The sequence below is a fragment of the Neovison vison genome, chromosome 3 (assembly GCF_020171115.1).
Source record: "Neovison vison isolate M4711 chromosome 3, ASM_NN_V1, whole genome shotgun sequence".
Taxonomy (NCBI): domain Eukaryota; kingdom Metazoa; phylum Chordata; class Mammalia; order Carnivora; family Mustelidae; genus Neogale; species Neogale vison.
Genome location: NC_058093.1, coordinates 9,362,051 through 9,387,024, shown reverse-complemented (window position 1 = coordinate 9,387,024; position 24,974 = coordinate 9,362,051). Strand labels below are relative to the sequence as shown.

General features: G+C 43.1%; 1 protein-coding gene across 5 annotated transcripts in view; it reads left to right on the top strand.

Moving 5' to 3' along the window:
* The window catches only part of ANKRD44 (ankyrin repeat domain 44), a 321,175-nt gene that overhangs the window by 201,475 nt on the left and 94,726 nt on the right, over positions 1-24,974 (top strand). For 3 of the 5 annotated variants that reach the window (XM_044241216.1, XM_044241213.1, XM_044241215.1), the window contains exons 10-16: positions 2,377-2,491; positions 11,449-11,531; positions 12,672-12,735; positions 14,984-15,052; positions 17,026-17,166; positions 18,771-18,854; positions 23,200-23,311. In XM_044241216.1, coding sequence (XP_044097151.1) covers positions 2,377-2,491; positions 11,449-11,531; positions 12,672-12,735; positions 14,984-15,052; positions 17,026-17,166; positions 18,771-18,854; positions 23,200-23,311 — 668 coding nt within the window. The remainder of the gene's footprint in view (positions 1-2,376; positions 2,492-11,448; positions 11,532-12,671; positions 12,736-14,983; positions 15,053-17,025; positions 17,167-18,770; positions 18,855-23,199; positions 23,312-24,974) is intronic. The other 2 variants (XM_044241217.1, XM_044241214.1) reach the window with 1 other exon arrangement.

Below are 24,974 nucleotides of genomic sequence, written 5' to 3'. Positions count from 1 at the left end.
AAAGAAGTCAAGCAGAGAGAGTCAATTATCATATGGTTTCACTTACTTGTGGAGCATAAGGAATAACATGGAGGACATTAGAAGAAGGAAGGGAAACATGAAGGGGGGAAGCGGAGAGGGAGACGAACCATGAGGGACTGTGGACTCCAGGCAACAAAAAGGGAGGGGGTGGGGGAGGGGTGCGCCTGGTGGTGGGTATTCAGGGGGCACAGATTGCAGGGAGCACCGGGTGTTATACACAAACAATGAATCATGGAACACTACATCAAAACCTAATGGTGTACTGTGTGGTGACTAACATAAGAGAGTAAAAAAATAAATAAACATTAAAAATATCATTTTGACTTCTGAAGCATGTGAATTTTTTACATACTAATAAAATAAAATTAAAAGCTGGTAAAGATTTTGAAAACAATCAAATGAATGTAAACTATATATCAAGTTAATAATATAAACATACAGAATAAAGAATTCAGGTAACTTTTGAACAAAGTACTCCCTGTTAATGCTAAAATCCTTGCTGGGAATTGTGTTGGGAAATAGGATATTTGCACATTCTCAAAGTACCACTCACAAGCTGGTTGTTAATTACAAAGGGGAAAAGACATTTTACAATGGCCAGTGCTGGCAGGCCTCATCTTAACCAAATAACCAACCCCCTTTTCTTATTGTGGTAAAGTATATATAATGTAAAAAGTTACCATTTTAACTGTTTTTAAGTGTACAGTTCATCGACACTAAATACATTCTCATTTTGTGTAACCAACACCATTGTTCCTTTGTAGAACTTTTCCATCTTCCCAAACTGAAGCTGTAGGCACTACAGTTATCAAAACTGGCATCACCCGGTGGACTCACCCAACCCTAGCGCGTGCTGCGGAGATTCCGTGGGAAGGGCGCTTCAGCTCTGGGGTGGCCGTGCCAAAATGTTCTGAGTCGAATAGAGGAAATAATCAGACGACTCCAGAATGCAGGACAGCCACCAATTCCTGGCTTGACCTCCAAAGATATCAATGACATGAGAGAGAGAGAGAGAGAGAGATGATAGATAGATTGATTGATTGATTATTTTAGATTAAAGAAAACTAAAGGCACATGACAACCAAATGGTAGCAGAATCTTCTGTTGGATCCTGGATTTTAAAAACCAACAGCTATGGTGCACATTTTGGGGATAATTGGAGAAATTGGAATATGCTATATATTATATATTATATAAAATTATGGTATCAGCATTAAATTTCTTCAGTATACTAATAAAATTATAGTTATGTGGGAGAATCTCTTTGTTCTCAGGGGTGAAATGTCATGATATCTAACTTTTAAATGGTTAAATAGACCAGGGCTCCTGGGTGGCTCATTTCGTTAAGCGTTTGCCTTCGGCCTAGGTCATGGTCCCAGGGAGCCTGCTTTTACCTCTGCCTTCTTCTCCCCCTGCTTCTGCTCTCTCTCTCTCTGACAAATAGATAAGCAAAATATTTTCTAAAATGGTTAAATAGACCAACAGAATTTACATACATATTTATGAAAAGGGAAGAGAAAGAAAGAAATGTAGTAAAATAAAAAGTTGAGAGAAAGAAGACAAAATAAAATAAGATGAAAATACTATATAATTAAAAGGACTGTTGATGATTAATGTAATAGCTTTTATAAATATAGATATTTCCAATTCATACATATATGTTCACTCATTTTACTCTTCATATTTTAAACCAAATAGTCAAACTACATAAAGTATTTTCTTGAACTTCCTATTCTCTTTGGTTCTGATGTCTTAGTATACAGCCTATGTAGGTCTTTAATCATGCAGATAAAATTAAAATTGGCTGTATCTTCAGAATTACATTTTATGGAATTTTATAAGTTTGTTCTTTCAGAGCAGGAATTTAGTTGTGAGATTTTGGATCCTTAAATAAGACAATATGGGGACGCCTGGGTGGCTCAGTTGGTTAAGCAGCTGCCTTCGGCTCAGGTCATGATCCCAGCGTCCTGGGATCGAGTCCCACATCGGGCTCCTTGCTCGGCAGGAAGCCTGCTTCTCCCTCTGCCTCTGCCTGCCTCTCTGTCTGCCTGTGCTCGCTCGCTCTCCCTCTCTCTCTGACAAATAAATAAAGAAAATCTTTTCAAAAAAAAAATAAGACAATATGGAAAGAATTTCGGAAGCATTTCTAATAAACTTCGCTCTATGCAGATTTAATTATACCATTATTTCAGATGATGACATGTCCCCTGGAAAGGCATTCTTGTACTTCAGATCAGAGATGTACACAAAGGGGAAAAGAAGTCAACATTTGGACAATATGAGTGACCAGCATAGAATGTGGCATCTGAATCAGCTGCATCCATATGTCACCCCATATTATAATTTCTCTTCTAGGCGGTGAAATTGACTGTGTGGATAAGGACGGCAACACTCCTCTCCATGTGGCTGCAAGATACGGTCATGAGCTTTTGATTAACACCTTAATCACCAGCGGAGCTGACACAGCCAAGTAGGTTACTGCAAAAATCCAGTGGGATAATTGCCACGTGTGGGAGCACTGCCAAAGGGGTCTGCCGTGCAGAGGACAGTTTCAGTTTATCCAGGTTAAGGTGGATCTCTACCATTGGGCTAAACACAAGTGAAATTTGAACTAAATTAAGTGACTTTTAGTGGTGGATGCAAGAAAGAACCAATTTTATGACCAGCTACTTCAGAAAGAGGACTTTTCCAGTGGTTTTAATTAAGGAGACTTGAACTCTATTCCTAACTCTACTTTCTAATGTTCTGTTCCTTCCAGTGTTTAACATCGGTTAGGCAGGAAAAATAAGACATGATTGGGCAAATTCAGGGGTTACCATTAGAGTAAATCTGCTACACGGGGAAGGGGGGAACCTGACCTCATTTTACACTTCCGTTCCCCAAGAATATAAGCAGATACACAAGTCGGCTACAGTGCTGGGCGCTATGGGAAGTTTTGGAAATAAATCTCCTGGTTGATACCTTCAAGGGGCTCATAATTTTGTTAGAGGCCAAGGCCCTCTTAAGACAAGGAGCCATGCAAGAGTGTGTATAATAAAGTTCTAAATTAAATAGGACTTAAGTGGCAAAGTGTTCAGTGTAGACAGTGGATGCCATAGCCTGTAGACAGGAGAGAGCTCAAAGGTGGTCAGAGTTTTCAGAAAAGCCTTCAAGCAGAAGGTGAGTTGTAAGTAGGCTTTGAAGGGTAGCGAAGACTTGAGTGGAGCGGAGGGTAGCAGACATCCTGAGCAGGGAGGAAAGCGTATAATTCCAGGATGTGCTGCCCTCAGGTAGTCTCACGTGCGGGTTGGGAGCCCAGGCTTTCATGGAAACCACATGGGCGCAAACCCAACCCACCTTACGTGGGAGCTGTGTGACCTCGTGCCTATTGCTAAAGCTCTCTGTGCTTCAGTTTCTTCTTTTCAAAAATGGGAGTTTTGACAGTACTTGCCCACAGGTGTGTTATGAGGATTAAAGGATTTAATTACCAGTAAAGCTCTCTGGTATAGGTTAAGATCAATGTGAGTATGAGTTACATAAATATATTCCCTAACATAATTGAACAAGATAATTCATGTTAAGAGCTCTTTGAAGAATGCCTAGCACAGAGGAAGCTGTCAACAGCTATTATTTTATTATTTAATAACATGCAGTAGAACCAAATTCAAGAGAGCCTTAAAGAACTGAACAGAGAGTGAGGCTGTGACCGCAGAGACCATGGGTAACAAAAACTAAGTTTTCAGGAGAGCAGTGTAAGGGCCCTGTAGCATTAGGAGTTCTGTTTTATTTGCCAAGTATTATGCAACAGAACTAAAAAATCTTGCTTGAGAATAAGCCAAAATTTAAATGGTCCATGGAAGGCACTGGTGGCTTCCAGCAACCTCGAAGGGTCCAGTCTAGTGGCAGGAACAAGATCCAGAGAAGACAGCTCAAGTCTTGTGAAGTTTGTACCGTGCTGTGGGAACATTCAGGGAGATGCTGACGTTGTGGGTTTCGCAAAAGAGGGGACATTTCAGCAAAAAGAAGGAGGGGTAGGAGTTAGCCAGGTAAACAAAATGTGTGAGGTAAAAAAAAAAAGATGAAGGAAACACAAGGAAGGACAGTCCTGGAAAGGAGAACAGTATTTACAAAGGCACAAACATGTCAATGTGTTGAAAGCCGATTGCCAAGCCTGGGTTACCTCATGTGTGTGGAGAAATGGAAAGCAATGAGGTGGGACGGCCGGAAGAGCCGCCATCTTGAAGGACCTTGCGTGTCCTGCGAAGGAGTTGGGTTCTGTTCTGAGGCATTCGGAAGCTGTTAAAGAATTATACATGGATGTAGGGAAGGTTGTGTCTCATGATCCCATTTGTGCGTGAGAAAGATCACTCCAGCCATAGCCCAGACGTGGGGAAGGTGGTCCAGACCAGGGACATGTGGCAGCCTTTTGCACACGTCCAGGGAGGAGAAGATGAGGCCTTGGGCTCCGGGTGAGGCTGGGGGTGGGAAGAGAGGGCCACGCTGACAAACAGTGAGAGCAGTGGGCTGTCTCCTTGCAGAAGAAAGGAATCCATTTACAGTTGAAGAACCTTTTTGCCTGGGCTACTGCAAGTTGGAAGAAACGGCTCAGTCTTGTGGAAAGAGCACTGTCCTAAGATAAGGGAGCTCTTACTGGATTCTGAGTTCCCTACCCACCATGGCTACCCAAAGCCAGAGGTCAGAAGTGCTCCATGTTCATTGAGCAGGAGTCAGATATCTAGGCCACCCACTTCACCTGTGATATGTTAACATTTACAGTGGTATTTTTCTTTCCACTCAGGGCTACTTGGGTGTTTTAACCAAACAACCATGAATTTCTGATTTTCTTCCAGACTTGGATCCACTTGAGGGAGACACAGGGCCCACTACTTACTCAAAATTTCCCCAAACATATTCCCTCTATAAGCACAAGTTTCGTTTCTTTGTAATTATTTTGCCCTCAATTTACGGGAATACACACCATGTGGCAACAGTGCCTTAGAGATGGCGTTGTTGCCCAGTAGCCTTTCCTTCCACTGACTGTGCTGTGTCCTGGGGATGCCACAGAGGCCAACATTGTCCTGGCCTCAGGGGGCCACATCTGGTTATGTGACAGCGTACCTGGGGATAAGAACGCTTCCTGCAGTAAATAGTGGTTCATTAGGCTGCACTCGTGTGTGTGTGTGTGTGTGTGTGTGTGTAGTGCATGGGGAGGGAAATCACCTGAGGGGAAATGTCAAGATAGGGGAAGGAAAATTGGAGAAGATTAAGTTTGCAAAGAGCCCTCAGAAAATCACTGTTCTCTGGCTTCCTTGTGGGTCTATGTGGAGTAGCTTATTAAAGAGGAGAAGGTGGGACCTTCCTTCTATTCATAACCAGACCAACAGATAACATATGTGAAAGTACCTCTCCTCACTCACAAAACTATATGACCAAATGTATTCTAAAGCTCTCTATATGACAGGTGTTATGGTCATTACTTTCTTACGGAGTTGTTTGATTCTCCTTCTCGGCCGATGGAATGTTTTTGATATTCTTTTTCCTTCTCTGGGCTTCAAGTCAGAGCACTTTCTGCAGCTTGACTCGGGGCTCCTGCAACTTTATGTGGTGGTTTTTCTTCTTTAACATTTTTAGGTTCGAGACGCTTGTCTCTGGGATTTTAATTTGTTTTCTACCTTACTGATTCTGCCTCAACGGCAGCAAAATTAGGGGCATCCGAGTTGACGCAGGTAACCGACTCTGCCGTCTGTTCATTCGCTGCGTGTTTGCAGAAGGTCAGCTCCTGGCCTTGCGGCAGTCCCTGCCCTCACGGAATTAATAATTCACGGGGGGCAGGAATTAAACAAGCAGTTACAATCAGGCATGCAAAGTGCGATTCCAGAACAATCTCTGGGTGCCACCGGATACAGAACATATGTGAGACCTAGTGAGGCTGGGGCAGGGGGAGGCTTCCGGGACGAGCCGTGCTGATGGGGACGGCAGGTGGAGAGCGGTTGGTTAGGTCGTGGTACCGACGGGCTTGCAGATCCCAGGTGTAGACTTAAATGATCTTTATTTTTATTATTCATTATTATACATAAATATATAAATATTTACACATACAAATATATTATTTATAAATATACATATATTATTTATAAATATAAGTATATGTCATAATAAATATGTTATCATATATTTATTATTATATTATTTTATTACAGTGTTACTCAAATGTGGATAAATGTAAAACTAGATAGAGACTCCTTAGGCTTTGACTCTGCTCTGTCAGTGAGTCCAAAGAAACCCCGACAGCACCCGTGCAAACAGCACCCAGTGCTCACGGGTCAGCAGGAGCAGCTAATTAATGTTCATGAGGCCTTTGCTTCCCATGCTAGGGAATTATATTTAATTGTCACGGCGGTCCCAGGGGTCAGTGACACGATTAGCGCCATCTTATCAGTGACGTAAATGAGACACAGAGAGGTTCACTTACTTGCCTGAGGTCACAGAGCTCGTGAGGCGCGGAGAGGAGACTGTGTCCTCGGCCATCCGGATCTGGAGCTGAGGCTCCTCGGCACGAGGCTCGCTGCCTCTCTGCGTAGTGGAGGGTGGGACCATTTGCCAGAATTACATCACCGTTGTCCTGCGGTTATTGTCCCGGTGGCCAAGGCACCGACGCGTAGGAGGTCAGCACATGCTGGGGGACTGGAAGTTTTGCAAAGGCTTCGATGCGCTACAGGGCCAGGGGGCTCGTCACGCAGCACAAGTGCCAGCTGCTGCCAAATTCTGCGCATCTGGGAGACTAAGCCTCCTGCGCTGTCACCGGCCCTTCCAGCTGCAGGCATCGTTGGCCTAGCACGTCCTCCTTCCTTCTGTTGTTCTGGGCCCTGCCGAGTACGGGAGCTCCACAGGGCGCCAGTGTGGTTCCGAGGACAGACGCGGGCGCTGGCACACGGCCGAGGTCTGTTGTGAGAAGGTGGTTGTTGAGAAGAGCCAAAGCGTGCTCTTAGGTCACTCGCTTTAGGTTATGATCAAAAGGAAAAGACAGTTTAAAGATCCCCACAGAGAACTCATGAGAGCCCAAGGGTGTTGCCGGCGGCCCCCAGAGATGCACCAACAAGCTTGGGAGAGGCCGTGAGAAGGCGGCAGAAAGGTGAGTTTCTCGAGACACCCACGTGTGCCCAGAAAGGCCGTGGGCAGGATAGAGCCTTGGTTTCTCCAGGAGGAAGGGACAGAAGTCACTGCGGTTCTAGAGTACTGGTCGATGAAGCAACAGCTGGACCCAGAAGCGGCTTGTAAGCTGCGTTAGTGTTTGGTCTTGATTCGAAAGAAACCACTGCAAGTGTCAGTAGGTTGCAAACAGCAAGGACCAGGCCTCATTGCTGCCCCTTACACCCAATGCCTCCAGCTTAGGGGTGTGTGACGAATACTCAGAATGACGTAGGTGAAATTAATAGGAAACTGATTTTTTGATTTGGGTTGATCCGTCAAGTAAGAAGCATAAAATCTCACTGCTGAGTGGACAGAACTAAACCAGTCCACCTGCCCTAGGAGACTTGTGAGATAAGCACCGTAAAAAATTCCAAGTATGGCGCATAAACAATGAATTCTGGAACACTGAAAAGAAATTTAAAAAATAAATAAAAAGAAAAAAAAGAATTCTGAGATGTAGAAAGATAACAGAAATGCTAGTTGATCACAATTTTTTCTTGGCTTTTTAAGGGTCACAAACCTGATTTTAAGGAATCACAGCCTGATAAGACTTCAAAACTCATAGGCTGCTGATTATCCCACTAAGCTAATAATAATTTCAAGGGCAATAATAATTTCAAAGGCAATACTAACTTGTATGGTTAAGGCTTATCATGGTCCAGTCCTTCTGTTAGCACTTGGGTGCATTACTAATTAGTTTAATTGCTAATTATTAATTAGTTTAATTAATTAGTTACAGTTGCTTTATAAAATCAACAGTGTTATGATATTTGTTTTCTGGTATAGGGAAGCATTACGTACTTGCCAAAGATCAAATAGCTGGCAAGTGTCAAGATTAGGACTCAGACCCAAAGTTTTTTGACTCCATCACCGTAACTACAGTGTTTTTCAGCACATAGCCTGAAGGAAGGCTCTGGAGAGCACTGGAAGTGGGAAGGAACGGCCATAGCTCTCTGACGCCAAGGGGAAAGCTTAAAGGAACTGATGTTCTGATAGTACGCAAGCCCTTTCCTTACCTCTAGTAGCTGTCCACAATTGATTCTGACCTCATTTATTCTGAAATAACTGGCCAGGAAATGCCAGCTAACAGCTAAATTAGAAATAGCTAATACAAATGTGTCCCATTAATTTTATGACTGGTCAAATAAATGTAGCATTGTAGCTGGAATTGGTCTCCTCTTTCTTGTAATTTATGCACTGTTAAGTTTAGTGTTATCTGACATCTTTATTTCTTGATCTTCTTTGATGTATTATCTGATGAAGTCAGAGTGACGCTTCTTATTTGCCTAGGACAGCCAAACCCTAATTTCCCTGCTAAAGGTTTTTTGGCTCTGCCTTTATAAGCAGTCTTACTTTATAACAATAAAGGAATAATTTTATCTTGAAATACGTGAATCATTTCTGAAGTGATTCAGAGATCCTGAATTCGACTTTTATTTCCAATCTTGGCCTGATGTTTAGTTTTCGTGTTTGAACCATAGTATCACATTCAAGTTCAAATGTCAGTGGTACTTGAGTCTAAATTAATGTGTTTTCAAACCTACACTGAGATAGTGATTTTTTAATGAATGATGGAATAAAAAATATATATCAAACAGAATTGTTGCTAGACCTTTTAGAATAGTTCTACCCCCCTTAGCTTCTCAAGTTTATAAGTAATAGGAAAAAAGGTAAGGAATTAGCTAATGTAGAGTATGATGAATTATCTGAAGACAAGGATGTTAAGTGTCAAAGTTGATTAGAAATTTTCATATGAAATTTACGGAATATGTTACCGTGCTGTTATTGTTATATTATCACTTACACCTTTTATGTTTTTCCTAATTGATTACTTGTAGAATTAAATGCTATTTTCTCTAATTCATTTGCTTATATTATTGTATGTAAAGATATGTATTTTTTGTATCTTTATGAAATATGTATTATATTATGTATATATACATATGTATGTATATGTATGTATATATAATATGTATATATATAAAATGTTTTAATATATTTATAGTTTGTAGATTATGTATTTGTACACAAATATATTTTTATTAAAGTTACAGTTAAAGAATGGGGAAGGCTCAAAGAAATCTTGGGAAATCTCACCCAATCCCAGGCATATTCCTTCAAGAACTTAAAGCCATCCTAGAAAATACTGATTTTCTCTTACAAATGTCCAGAAATAGTAATATCATCACATTTTTCCTTACTTGCCCTATACAAATAAAGTGGTTAGGTACAGACTCCTCGGCTTAAAATTCCACTTAATAATGTGTTTTTAAAACACATTATACATTTTTTAAAAATCACTGTTTCCCTGGCTTCAAGAGGACAATGTAAATGCAGCATAGATGGGAAAGCCTCTCTCCCATCCCCCAATGCCGCTTCCTTGCCACGAACATCAAGGTTGTCACTGGTGCAATTGCCTTTCAGAATTTTTTTTGTCAATGATGAGAGAGGCAATTACAAGCAGTTCCCCTCTGCGTGACGCTGCCCAGAAGACAAGCAAATTGCGGCTCTTGATGGATGCCAGCTATTATAGACCGTGGGTTGGAAATCTCCATATAGGGAAAGGAAAACCAGCAGAGGAGAGACTGAACAAAGACACCAATACACAGAGAGAAGTTTTCATGGAGAGAGAGGTGGTTAATTGTTAGCAGACAAGGACTTGGCAGAGCGCTGAGCACCATTAGATAGTTGGGAATACGTTTAAGCTTTGACACGTTCACACCCATCATCGGAAGTTTTGAGATAGCAAATAAAAGTCACATATCTGAAACCTGACCCACTCCAACCGTACGTGTTTCTTAATGAATTGTGCGATCTGAAAAGGGGCGACTTTGTGCCAGAGAAGGAACTGACGTCATTGATGCTGCAGGTGGAAATACACATACTTACTTGTGTTATGCGGAGGGCTTGCAAAGTTTTGAAATACGTTATTTGACTCTAACGGGATGTTCTGAGAAATGAGCACTAGCATTATAAATGCTTATGAGAACACCGGAACCCCCCAATGTTGCTGCTCGTTAGGATGACAGTTCAGCGCCCGGCTTTGGGTGAGGAGAGGTGATGGGCAAGAGGAAGATGGGATTTGATTTTTTTAAAGATTTTATTTATGTATTTGACAGAGAGAGACACAGCGGGAGAGGGAACATAGGCAGGGGGTGTGAGAGAGGGAGAAACAGGCTTCCCACTGAGCAGAAAGCCTGAAGCAGGGCTCGAGAGAGGACCCTGAGATCATGACCTGAGCTGAAGGCAGACACTTAACAACTGAGCCACCCAGGCGCCCCAAGGAAGATTTGATTTTATTTTTAGTTGTTTTTTTTTTTTTAAGATTTTATTTATTTATTTGACAGAGATCACAAGTAGGCAGAGAGGCAGGCAGAGAGAGAGAGGAGCAAGCAGGCTCCCTGCTGAGCAGAGAGCCCGATGTGGGGCTCGATCCCAGGACCCTGGGATCATGACCTGAGCCGAAGGCAGAGGCTTTAACCCACTGAGCCACTTGGGCGCCCGGAGGATTTGATTTTAAAGGAAAAAGCACTACTATCAAAAGGCGCCTGTCCCTTAAGGGATCATCCTGGGGACTGTTTAGGAAAGGGTATCAGTCTAAAAAGTCCTTTTCTAGATTCTTTCTGTAATACTGTTAGGGAAAGTATGCTAGATTTATGCCGTGTGTGCCAGGTGACGTTTGTTGCTGCAGTGTGTTTTCGTGACGGTGTCCTGATGTGGGTGATATGCCGGATAAAAGTCCGGTAGGAAGATGAAGTTGCACCTGCAAAAGGTCAACATCAGTTTTTATTTGCATCCAACATTGTGATATCGATAGTACAGCCATTAGTAACTCTCAGCAAAGTACTTGGGACATAATAGGTCAATAGTGTTTCTTTACCAATTCAAGGAATAAAACAGGTCACTGAATAAAACAGATTGCTGACATAAAATTACTCAGCTGAAAGAAAGAAAGGTAAATTAATCTGAAATACAGCATCACCCTTTATAGGAAACATTATCTGAAAAAGGTACTTTCCTATTGTCAGGGGTTTTTCATTCTGGTCCAGGTTCAGGATTTTATCACGTTAAGGTGGAAAATGATTGCACAATTATTTCCTGAGTGGAGGGATCATGAAATTATTTCAGGCAAGGGCCTCGAAGTGAGGTGTTGTGGATTTAGTTTTCATCCAAGAACTTCCAGAAACGTTACTGTCCTTCTGCATTTATCTGAGATGTCCCCCTGAGCCGCTCTTTTTTCTTTTTTTCCCTCCTCAGGTGTGGAATCCATAGCATGTTCCCTTTGCACTTAGCAGCCCTAAACGCCCACTCGGACTGCTGCAGAAAGCTTTTGTCGTCGGGTAAGTAACCCCTTCCCACAGCCGAGGCTTAACGTGACCTGGAAGGAGCCGCGTGGCTCTGGGTGTCTGGCCCGAGGAAGCGGCTGCCTGTGCTTTGTGTCATCCGTTACCTGGTCTGCGGACAGCTCCCAGCCGTGCTTGGTGTCGCGGCTGTTTGAGTGTAGTTGTTCCTGGCCCGGAATGACAGTCTTGCCTGTTTTTCCAGTTAAATCATGGGTGATCCGGCGTGAGAGACAGGCAGGGGGGGGCCACAGCTTAGCGGAAGTTTGTCGGAATCAGGGAAAATTTTTTGAGGCTTGAAAGGGTGGATTGAACAGTTAATATTTTCAACAAAGGAAAAAAGGCCAAAGCTGCCACATTTTGACAGTAGAAATACCGCGTTATACTGTGGGCTCTGATAAATCCCTATGGTGTGAGCCCCTCCAACTAGGTTTAATTTTTATTTTTTTAAATGTGGGTCTATTTGGAACCAACACATTTTTCCTGGTTTGGAGCTTTGCTAATCTTTCTTATCACTGCTTCTGCCAACCTCCCTGTATTAAGAAGTTCCTGGCTTTCAAAGGTGATAGAGGTCTGCAAGGCAAAGATTGTTTATGAATTAATTCAACAGACATCCCAGAGGCATTTTTTTTTTCCTTTTAAGTGCTTTACCTATGGTTGATTCTGCCTTCACTGCTCTTGGCATGTTTAAAAAATCGTCCCTGCATGAAAGCATGTTTCCCAAATCTTAAACCAACTGAAAGCTAATAATACACATAAGAAAATATCTACCCCAGCATGTTAAGATTCCTCCTTGGCTGTCCATGTTTTCTCCATGTGTTCTGTCTGCCTGTCTAGTGCCCTACTTATCTCCAATTGGTTTCATAAATTTCTATCCTGGGATTGAAATATGGGGCTGTGGTTCACCCAGGGCTGAATGTGAAAATAAATTCTTCTAGACTTCACGGTTCTTCCTATAAAATTGCCAAGCTTGAGCAGTTACCATTCGTTTCCATGACAACCTCTTTCTGACTACAATTGCTTGCACTCTGGTTTTTCTACTAACTGATTTTTCTGTCTCTGCAATGTTTCTTGTGGTTTAACTAGGACAAAAGTATAGCATAGTATCCTTGTTTAGTAATGAGCACGTGCTGTCTGCAGGCTTTGAAATAGACACCCCAGATAAATTTGGAAGAACGTGCCTTCATGCTGCTGCCGCAGGAGGGTAAGTAGTTAGCCGTTTCCCTTCTCCCTTCATGACTTAACTCCTCATTTCTCTTACTTGGCTTAAGTTGTCTGTGAATCACAAGCAGTCTCCTTAGATGGGTAAGAATCATTTCTACCGACGCCAAATAGCACTTTCGCATTTCCATATTAATTGAAAGTTTGTTCCTCCTAAGAAAAATTGTTAGCCCACCTCATAGAGAGAATTGTTTTCTTTCGTTTTCTCTTCTCTCTCTCTTTCTTTTTCTTTTCTTTTTTTTTTTAATTGTAGGTCTTCAGCCTATAGAATATGTACTTACCTGATATGCACTCTACCAAAAGAAAACAATTTGAGATTTGTTCCTAAGTTTTTCCTTTTTTGTCACTGGTAGGTGGATAATGATCAAAGGAATCCAAGATTGAGTTAGTTCATGTTTATTGACAGATATTTTTGTCCTGATTTCAAAACTGATTTTTAAGTACGTCAATGGTTAAATGTGACTAAAGGGCAAAGAAACTCAAGGGATAGGCAAGAAACAATTTAATCCTTGCTTTTTTTTTTTTTAAGTTGTAAAGAGCATTTTTCATCAGACCCCCTTTTTCTTTTTTTTTTTTAATTTTAGTGAAGGTACTTACTATTTATTTATTTTTAATTTAATTTAATTTTTTTTTTAGGATTTTTATTTACTTATTTGACAGAGAGAGATCACAAGTAGGCAGAAAGGCAGGCAGAGAGAGAGGAGGAAGCAGCAGGCTCCCTGTTGATCAAGAGAGCCCAATACAGGGCTCGATCCCAGGACCCTGAGATCATGACCCGAGCCAAAGGCAGTGGCTTAACCCACTGAGCCACCCAGGCACCCCCAGACCCCCTTTTTCATATCAGTGGTGAGACTACGGCTTTGGTCAGTGTGTTTCAATATATGACCAGACATTGACCAAACATGGCCTCCCTCGGGTGACCTTGTTTGGGTAAGGTATTAGTTCTCAATCAGTCTGCTAGGCCTCAGGGAACAGCGATGCTTCTCTACTTGTCATCTGTACATTATCAAAGGCATCACCTCTTTATCAGAGGTGGGTTGACTGGGAAGCTTTAGAGCCCTTACTTGCAGGGGTCCCTTCCAAAATTTTGTATTCAGTTTTATATTCATAATTATGTCTTATTTTTTAAATCACTCTCCTTCTCCCCAACCTTCTCCCAAAATTGAATGACCTTCATAAGCCAAACACCTAGATCTGCCTCTGCCTTTGTTCCTTTGGCTTCATTCAGTAAGAGACAGGTGCTTTTACCTCAACTGGCAGGCAACACCAACACATCATGGTCCCAGAAAGTTCTTATATTTTAGGACTGAAACAGTGGGTTCTCTGAGAAAGGTGACTACAAAGAGTGAGTGGGGGGGTGGGAGAGCCTTGCTCGGGTTCCTTGTTAATGAGATCATTTTTCATATTAAAATGATAATAAAACAGTAAATCCTAGACTGCCTCTCAGCCCTCCAAGTGTAGAATAATAATGGGTGATTGTCTCTTTTTATGCCGACATTTAAAAAAATTATCAGACCTTGGCCATGCACCATCCTGGGTTCATATCTGAAACTCCTATTACAATTAATATTTAGCGACATGCCCTTCAATTGGAAAATTCACTTCAGTGGGTCCTTTATCTCTACTAAACATGATTTATTGCTTCTGAGAGTGACAAAGAAGCTCTGGAAGATCACTGTGCCCCCTTACATTATTTTTGTCCTTTTATTTTTTGCACATTTATTTACCTATATTACAAGGACAGGGAAATGCAGCTGTCTTACTTCCCATTATGGAGAGTCTGGGTTGAAAATGGTTATCACGGTGAATTCATTCTCCTGTGATAAAACGTAATGTTTCTCCATTCTGGCTCATTGTGTAGAGGTGACATGAAGCCATCATAGGTGTAAGGGGTTGTTTCCTTAACTCTTGATGGTTTTGAAAGAGATTCTCGGGCTACACGATGAAAACACCACTAAAGGTTTAGCCATGTAATCATCATTAAATACCTTGGTCTTGGAATTGGAAACATTCCATCAAGCTCTTTAATGCATCAATTTATTAGCTTGGAACTTTAAATCCTTGCAATGTTCCATTCCTCTAAGATGTTCAGGTTGGTTTTGCATTAGCAGAATTTAAAGCCGGAGCTCTCATTTCATCTTGGCCGCACACTTCACCAAAATCAGCTCTGTCTGAAGATAGCCGAGCAGTTGACCTGTACCATCTTAATGAGGTTTTCCCTGTCTTTCTAGTAATGTGGAATGTATAAAACTCTTGCAGAGCAGCGGAGCAGATTTCCATAAAAAGGACAAGTGTGGGAGGTATGTAAACGGGGAATTCTGCTTCAGTGCCTCAGTGACGGGTGGGGAGCAGTCCTTCTGGAATCGTGTTGCAGTGAAATGGCAAACAGGGAAGCTAACTAGGGAGATTCCGTGCTCAGAAGGAAATCCCTTTTTGTAGCGAGACACCCACGAGGCAGACGCAAGCCCCAAGGCAGGCATGTCCTCTCTTGGCTTCTGTTTGGAAGTGCTAGCTGTGTCTTGTCTTCTTCTGGTCTTTTCCCATAGCATCTCTCTATCCCCTCCTCTCCACGTGCACCCTGGTTCTTGAAGTTACAACAGATTTCTTCTCTTCCCAACCTGCCTAGACTAATGCCTACCCACCCTTCCAGATTTCTGTCAGGTAACACCTCCTGCCCCTGCTGGCGGGACTGCTCCTCCTCTCTGCTCCCCTGGGACCTCCCTACTCCACAACGGGAACACACATCACACTGTTCTAGTGGACCCTGGCTCTCCTGTCTCTCCCTTCCCCTGACCGTGGGGCTCCTGAGCACCAGGACTGGGTCTCCTTTTCTCTTTACCTATGGGCTCTGCCACATGGTTGGTGCCCAATAGTTTTGCATCTATTAATGAAAACACAAACAGTCCACTATGTAAAGTGCTTACAATTTTCCTGTTTTTGGATGAGCAAGGAGAAACTCAACAAGAAAAAGTGCCCATACATTGACTGTAAGATATGAAAGAGTGGTGTTTGAAAATTAATAAATAGTTCTTGAGATAAAGTTATTTTATTTCTAGCATTTCATTTGCTCATTATTCCCTAACTATTGGCTAGCGAATTCATGTTTCTGCAGTCCCTTACTCTTGGCAAGGTGCTTGTATTTTCCTGTTACCCACTTGGTTTTCCATAACAACTCTGTGAGATAAATGCGGGTGCTTCTTACCCTTTTCAATAGATGAAGAAATTGAGCTCGGAGAAACTAAATGAGTTATACCTGTAGTAAATTTCCATGTATGTGTAAAATATCAGGAGTTTTTGACCTAAACTAAATGTTGGGGGCAGCTGCTCACGGGTCATTATTGAAGGAAGACGAGGAAGCCCAGGCCCAGAGAGGGATGTGGTTTGTTGCCCTTTATAGATCTGTCTGGACTACAACACAGGGCTTTTGAGTCCTTGGACATTGTTCTTCCCTTTAATCTATATCCCTACCCCCAAGGGTCTTATAGTTCAATGGAGAAGATGAGACAATACCGAGAGCTAAAGTTAAGGCAGTGTGAGATGAGACCTCAGGAGACACCAGACAGGAGCTGCATGATCTCAGACAAAAGGGAAGGAGAACTTCTGGAACTTAAGAAGCTTTGAGGTTTTGGTGGGTGGAAGAGGAGAGGACATTCAGGAGAGGACATGCCAGGGAAGAAAAAAACAACATGGGGAAAGGTAGGGGAGATGTGGACATGATTAGACAAACTTCAAGTGACCCACTTGGATGCAGTGATAGGTTCATGTAGGGGGGCAGAGAGAAAGTTTAGGAAAGTAATTTGAGCCCAGCTTGGAAAGGTCTTTGATTTTAGACTAAGGAATCAAGGCTTTGCTCACCAGAGAGGACTGACGGTTTTAGATCAGGATGTTGTGTGTGGGTGGCAGAACTTAGAAAATCTCGTTCTTCACTCATACCAACTAGAAATTGGATGGAAGTTTGATTAGAGCTAAGGAGGCCAATAGGGATGGTATTGCATTAGTCCAAAAGAGCACTAGCGTAGACCTGCACCAGGACAGGCCCTGGGAGTGGAAAGAAAGACGAGATCCCCGGGTAGGTGTCCTTGTCTGAGGCCCTGTCTTTGTGGCCTCATCTCCAACTTAGAAAGTCAAAGGAAGGCATGTCCCTTGGCCTCTACACTCTGAGAGCTGAAGAGCTTTCCCCACTCCTGGGAATACTGCTGTCAGTGCTCCTGCTGATTGGGGGAGGGTCTGTTTATCAGATGAATGAAGTAACAAATTGCTGTCTGTTTTTCAGGACACCTTTGCACTATGCAGCTGCAAATTGTCATTTCCACTGTATTGAGACATTAGTGACCACAGGGGCCAACGTTAATGAAACAGATGACTGGGGACGGACAGCTTTGCACTATGCTGCTGCATCAGACATGGATAGAAAGTAAAAACGGCCTTGCTCAAATTTCCTTTGGGGGTCTGACTGGAGAGGGGGAGGGTTTGCTGAGTTCTCTTCATGCTGCCTCCTGGAAACTGTGAATGAAGAATGTCTCTCATTCAGACCCAGAGGAATTAGAATTGCCTCATCCCTAACCCTGCTTTTCCCATTCTGCTCACTTTATGTTTATCACGTGTCACTGCCCCATGGTTTCTCTTCTCTGGTCTTTGGGTTGAATGCCAAGTGGGGCTGTCAAGTCCAGGTTTTCAGTTCATTCATAATCAGTCATAATTTATTTTGTCATATGCTACAGTTTTCATCACCATTTAAATGCTTCATTTGCCCTCACACTTAATATTTGCTAATAGATTCATCACATGGTGGAAGTATTCGTGTATATACAATCCCATAAGCCTTGAAATGCAGCGTCAGTGTGCAAAATTGGCACTGTTCCAAACTGGGCACGGATGCTCTTTCAGGAGCTGGAGGAGAGGAAGTTGGTGCCCTGCGCATGTTTGGATTCTAGGTGCCTAGGAACAGAAAGCCAGTTCAAGTGGGAAAGGGGGGAGGCCTCGGTGCCAGCCTACAGCCTCTGAGATTGCTCTCAAAGACTCGAGGACCAGAATGCTTTTTAGTGTCCCCGTTTGGAGAATTATTGACTTACGTGCTGCGCTATGCTATGGAATTGATTCTGGGTCAGTGCAAAGTTCTTTTCGTGTACAGCTGTGGCTTTCAGATATTTTACAGTGACCCACAGTAAGAAATACATTTTACATCATGACCCAGCATCCATACTTAAATAGGTATGTTTTAAATATAAATGTAAAAAGGCTGCCAAAATTTCACAAGACCATATTTACCTTGACTGTGTGTGATGCATTCTGATATCTTCTCTTTTATTTTGTTAAGAAAAAAAAAGCAACAAAATATTGCGACCCACGAAATTGATTTCACGATTCCGTGATGGATTATGACCTGTATTTCCAGTTTGGAAATCAGTTTTCAAATCCCCCTCACATTGATACACTGCTGGCAAGTCTGACAGAGCTGCCCTCGGGCTCTGATAGCCAGGCCGGTTATTAATTCAGCAAACATTTATTGAGAACCTACTCCGTAGCAGGCTCTGTGCTGTTCTCTTAGAATAAACTGGGGGAACGAGGACCTGTCATGTGTCAAGAGCTATAAAAAGGAATCCCTGGTGACGAAAGCTTGCTCTGGCCATTGAGGGGTGACTGGAACCCCATTCCTCGGTAAACGTGGTGCTGAGCTGCCAAGGAGGCAGCGAGGCACGTGGAAGGAGTCAGGGAAGTGTAAACCTCCTGTTTACGCGGGGAGCTTAGGACACTCGTGGAAGGGTGGACGACTTGATGTCTTACTCGCCCTTTCCTGAGTGGGAGTTTGAGGAAAGCCACCTTCTCACTTGGGTTCCGTGGAAGAGGATAGGAATGGCCTTTAAGGGAACCACGTGTGTCCTCTCTGAAAAGACCGGTGATGCTCATTTCTTTTGGGTTGCGGGAAGAGTCGTTGAGATCTAGGTTGGATCAAAGTTGCGAGCGACCGTGCCATGAAAGCAAATAATTGTAATTTTTTTTTCTTTCCCTAATGCTGAGAAGTAAGACTCTGTTAGGAAACGCCCATGAAAACTCAGAAGAACTTGAGAGAGCCCGAGAGCGGAAGGAAAAGGAGGCTGCGCTGTAAGTTTCTGCTCGGCTTAGAGCGCAGGATGGGGTCCCTGATGCGCGTCTGCTTTTCTGGTTGCCGCGGCGGCCAGTCTTTTGTTTGGGGGCTTTATCTGGGATCTTGAGGAAGTGATACGGGCTTGCCTTTAGTGAAGAAGAAATGATTCTTTTCATATATCCTTCGGTCATGCTGTTTTCACACAAGAAACTCTTCCTAAAGTTGGAGCCTGACTGAGACTCCTCTCCGGGACGGGTCCGCGGTTTCTCCGAGTCTGAAATACGGTGTTTGACTCTGCCACGTATCCTATGCGTCAGGACACATGTTAAGCCCCCCCCCCCCCGCCCCGGGGCCTTAGGCTCTCCTTTAATGACCTGGGGTGACTATCTGGCAGGTTCTAGAAAGAAATGTTCTGAGATTCCATGTGAACTACACTGCTTGTGCCCGGCGCCCCCCCAGCGCACACACAGCGCAGCTCACAAACACCCCCTGCCCCACCGCAGCCCACCTGCCCCTCTCTGGCTTCTGGTAGAGACTCAGCCTGGGTTGTGACAAGAGCTGGGAGTCGCTGCCGTCACCCAGGGGTGCTGATGCATAAGAAGCACTAATGCTTCGTCCTCCGAGAGTCCCTCCTGTGTGACAAGGCACCGTGCGAAGGTCGTGCTCCGCCTAGAGCAGTGCCCAGTGTGTCAGGGCGGTTCGGGAACTGTTTGTTAAAAAATGAGCAAATGAATGAGCACCGTCCACACTCCGTGTCCCGCTCTGTGGGGCCTGGGGAGGGGGTGCTCTAAGAGTCGGCACGCACGGTTCCTAACGCGTTTATTCTCCTCTCCAGCTGTCGGAGGAGCCAATTTCTCTGTCACCCGAAGGCTTGTGTCCCCTCTGGGATCTTCCCGCTGTCCACTGGGCTCTCTTCCTATGTCCAGACCATGGTGGAGCGGAGAGTTAGACAGTGTGGCCCTGATACAGGCTGTCCCTGGGGTGGGGAAAGGACACATAGTAAAACAATGACCGAGGTTTGGCCCTGAAGTTCCAAACTTAATGGTATTCAAAGGCTGTAGAATCTTAAGCCACCTCAGCAAATGCCTCTCCTCCAGCGAAATGGCAGCTTGCCCAGTGCAGAGCAGCCCTCTTGACATCTGACGGGGAGGGAGCCTGGGTGGCCCAGTTGTCAAGCCTCTGCCTTCAGCTCAGGTCATGATCCCAGGGTCCTGAGATCGAGCCCCGCATCGGTCTCTCTGCTCAGCAGGGAGCCTGCTCCCCCCGCCCCCCCGCCTGCCTCTCTGCCTGCTTGTGATCTCTGTCTATCAAATAAATAAAATCTTTAAAAAAATAAAAGTTAAAGTTAAAACACACTCAACTCAGTCATTGAGTGCTTGTGCTCTCTCCCTCTCTCTCTCTCTCTCTCTCAAATAAATAAAATCTAAAAAAAAAAAAAAATCAGCTGTGGAGAGGGAAAAAGGACAAGCAGGGGAAGGCAGGGAATCTGCTGGCTTGAGGGCGCCTACGTGCAGGGCCCCACCTCTCACCCGAATGCAGTCCTGATTTAAAGGGCATGTCTTGATTTTGCAGCTTTGGTCCCCAAATTGCTGGCCATGGCCTGGGAGGAGAAAAGACAAGCATCCCCAGTTAAAACTGGAATTTATGTCCCCTCACAAACAATATAGAGAATGTTCCGGCTCTGTAGTACTGTTGTTTTTCCCAAGACTGCTGTCGGTAGCATCGCACGGCTCTGTCCTGGCGTAAATAACTCTTTGGGAGCAAGTCCAGGTGTTTTTCAAATTACATGTTAAATTCGCCAACTGATTTTTAGAATGTAGCTCTTTCAGAAGCTGGGGATTTTGTGTCCGCTACAATGTTATTCCTGTTGAAGGATTTTATTTCAGGAGCCCAATGCTGCTTAAAATGAGTCAGACCTGGGAGCCTGTCCATGGGCATTTAATTACAAAAAAAAAAAAAAGACTTCCTTTTAAGGTGCAAATCACCAAAGACTGCATGATATTAGGACTCCAGTATTAGTTTGATTTAATATGGAGCATTTTATGGATAAATCACACGACATGTAGATTTTTGGTTTAAAAAAATGTATGTCTTTCATCAGTTTTTTAGAAATTGAAATGTGTTTTAATTGTGTTTGTGTGTGATTTATTTACTCCTTTTGCCTTATGCCAAAAAGTAGGTGAGTGTCATTTTAAAGTGTTTGAGTCACAGGATGGTGTATGGCAGTGTGGAATCACTTTATTTTAAGATTTTATTTATTTATTTGAGAGAGAGACAGTGAGAAAGAGCATGAGCGAGGAGAAGGTCAGAGAGCGAAGCAGACTCCCCATGGAGCTGGGAGCCTGATGCGGGACTCGATCCCGGGACTCCAGGATCACGCCCTGAGCCGAAGGCAGTCGTCCAACCAACTGCGCCACCCAGGCGTTTGGCTAAGATCAAGTGTGGAATCACTTTATTTTATACCTGAAACTAATATTACACTGTATGTTAACTAATTAGAATTAAAATAAAAACTTTAAAAAAAAGAAATAAAAACAAAACCAAAAATAAAGTGTTTGAGTAAACTGCAGAAATTTGACTTTGTGAAGGACATGTTTGTCCCAATGCCGCAGATAGAAAACTGAAATTACGGAGTGCGGCTCCTGACTACTTATTCCCTTTTTAAGCAGCAGGATTGTACGCTTTGTAACAGGCCTGGAACAGAGCTCCGTACATGCAGGACACACGCGTGTCCTGGAGTTGGAGGCATTTCAGCGAAGGTGGAGCTCCTTCCTCCAACCTACTGTAAAGATTGTAGCTTTTTTGGAAAAATTACAACTTTGTCAGAAAAGGCTTTTTAAGCTTATTATTTATTATTTTATTCTAGTCTATACATAATGATGCAATTTAAGCCTCTCTCTTCAAATGTGGTTACAGAATTAATCCTTTGTATTATTTAAATGTTCACCCATTCCTTTAATCTCTTTATTGTTTGGGCTATTCTTAAGTTCTTTCCTTGTTGTTATTTTCTTATTCTTTCTAGCTTTCATTTTCCAACCTTTTGATTGACCGCGGAGTCTTCAATTGCAAGGTTAAAAGTACACCCCTCTCTCTTCTTACAATGGGCTGAGCACATCTTTGTTAAATTTGAGACTTCATCTTTTGAATGTGGAGCTCTAGAACTCATTTTCAGTAATTTTTTTTCTAAGATTTTATTTATTTGAGGGACAGAGACAGAGACAGAGATAGTGACAGAGCACAAGTGGGGAGGAGAGGGAGAAGCAGGCACCCCGCCAAGCGGGGAGCCCGATGTGAGGCTCCATCCCAGGACCCTGGGATTCATGACCTGAGCCGAAGGCTGAGGCTTAACTTTGCTTCACCTGCTGAGCCACCAGGTGCCTCTCTTCTAATCTTGATGGCCGGCAGGTTCTGTGCACTGGGTGTCATGCACAAATGATGAATCATGGAACACTACATCAGAAAATAATGAAGTACTGTATGGTGACTAACATAATTTTTAAAAAAAGGTAAAAAGGGAAAAAAGACCTAATTATTCTTTATTATGCTAGGTGAAACAGGTCAGACAGAGAAAGACAAATATCCTAAGATTTCACTTATGTGTGGAATCTAAAAAAGAAAAGAAATGCGCAAACAAAACCAGACACAGACTCCTAAGTACAGGGAACAAACTGGTGGTTTCTGGAAGGGAAGTGGTGGAGGGTTGGGCGGAAAAGTGAAGGGCTTTACATGGTCCCATTTCCAGTTGTAAGATACATAAATCATGGGGATGACAGGTACAGCATAGGGAGTTCTGTCCATAATATTGTAATGACGGTGTGTGGTCACAGAAGGTGACCGTACCCAGAGTGGTGAGCATTGCGTAATGTAGAGAATTCTGAAATCACCGTGTTGTAGACCTGAAACTAATATAACATTGTACGTCAACTGTAGAAAATCCCCAAACATTGTGTTATCAACGCAGGAGGAGACAATTGGATCGTTTTAATAGAACAGAGTCCAGATATGAGCCTTGTGTTGGATAGATATGCAATACTGATGATGACCTTAAAACAACTCAGTGGGGAGGAGATAGTCATGGATAATTTCTTTCTCCCTCCCAATAAACTTAACCACCCTCTTCTTCCTAAAGCCTTTCCTGAATTCTAGAATGACTAATTTAAGCTGAAGCTAAGACAGAAACACACACACACACACATATAAAACTTCCAGTACATAAACCCTCACTGCCGGAGGATTTTTAAAGAAACACTTAAATTCACAAAGTGCTTTGTGGAACATTCATAATAGGAAGATATCTACATAAAGTATTGCTTCTGGTCTAGAGATGTTTTCTGAAATAACACCTCATTTTTATACTGACAGATGTCTAGAGTTTCTGCTTCAAAATGATGCAAATCCATCGATCCGGGACAAGGAAGGTTACAATAGCGTACATTACGCTGCTGCCTATGGCCACAGACAATGTCTGGAATTGGTGAGTTGTTCTGTCTTGTTTTGTTTTCTCTAACACACCCTGCAAATGCTGGTCTCTATCTCTCAGAAATGCCCTCATTACCCAATTAAGTTCTCATTAGAAATTGCCTTGAAGATAGTCTGTGGTAAGTAATTCCATTGTCTTACTTTACAATATGTTGTTGACCTTGCTCTTTTTCTGTCCATGCTCATCCCACAGCGGACTGGCAATTATTTCTTTTATGTATTAATCTGGACTCGGAATGCTTGACTACTGTATGGACAGTTTGCATTTTAAAGATAATTTGGATGTATCAGAAACACTTGGTATATTTTTCCGAAGTCACGCTGATCACCCTAATGTTCAATAGGGTTGTAGGAGGACTTGCATAACCATTAGGGATATGCTTGTCATGGTCCCACATATGTAGTTTAGGGAAAGAAATTGACAAAGGCACAGCAGCAGAATTTATTGGAATTTCTAAAGCACCAAAGATTTCAAACCTATAGTTATGAAAAATCATCTGGAGGTTTTAAGTCGGAAGCCCTTCTCTTGGTATAGGTCACCAGACAAAAACTTTGGTGACCATAGGGACAGAAATGTAAAGTGAACAAGTGAAGTGAGCCCAAGTCTAGAGCACTAGTGGGGGAATTGCGACAAATAGGACATGCTCTTTCTAAAGGGAGAAACAGCTTGTCCTCCAGGGATGGAGGTCAGGTGGTAAGTCACACTCAGGACCGAAGTCCGGTGCTTCAAGAGAAACTAGAAATCTAGACTTTTTATATGAAATTTCCAGTTTTGGAAACACTGAGTGGGCCAGGAAGAAAGAGTGGGTTTGTGGTTAAATCCTGCCCACAGGCCGCTGTTGATATCTCCTCAGCCTCACCGTTGGGTCCGTTTCACCAGGATACACAGGCTATCACAACTCTCTAACTTTGGGCCAGTGGTAGGAGCCACATTTCTAACTGGACTCCAGCTCTTTCCTTGTCCTTTTCAAAGGAGTAGTCCTACTTTTCCGAGTTGCTGGGAAGTGTACTTTGGAAAACACTTGCATTTTATCAGCTCCCCAGTCTGTGACGGAAGGCATGCGGTGGCAGCCCAGCAGGCAGTTCTATCAGTGCCTGCATGGAAATGACAGAATGATGTCCCACCACTTTCCTTTACCTTTGGCCTTGCTGGTAGGTTTAAGTGGTTCCACTTAGGGTCATTTCCTTTTCCTTTTTTTTTTTTTTTTTTAAGATTTATTATTAAGAGAGAAAGAGTGAGCCTGCATGCAATCGGGGGTGGGGGGCGCAGAGGGAGAGAATCTTCCAGCTGACCCCCTGCTGGGCACAGAGCCCAGCACGGGGCTCAGTTCCACAACCCCAAGACCATGACCTGAGATGAAACCAAGAGTTGGACACCCAACCAACTGGGCCACGCAGCTGCCCCCACTTAGGGTCGTTCTTACTATTTTTCTCTTAGCCATGGATGTGGAAAAATGTTCATAGACATTTGAAAATGAAGGTGTGATTGGAAAAAAAGAGCTGATTATTCCAGTGCTGCTTTGTGTGGCATTTATTGGTGAATTATACTGCCCTCATCATTCTTGAAGACTTCTAAGTCTTTTTTCCTGAGCTTCTTGTGGATGCTGAAGGTTTCCTTGTTTGACCTTGGGGTGGCATTGTTTTCCCTCTTGTTTTGA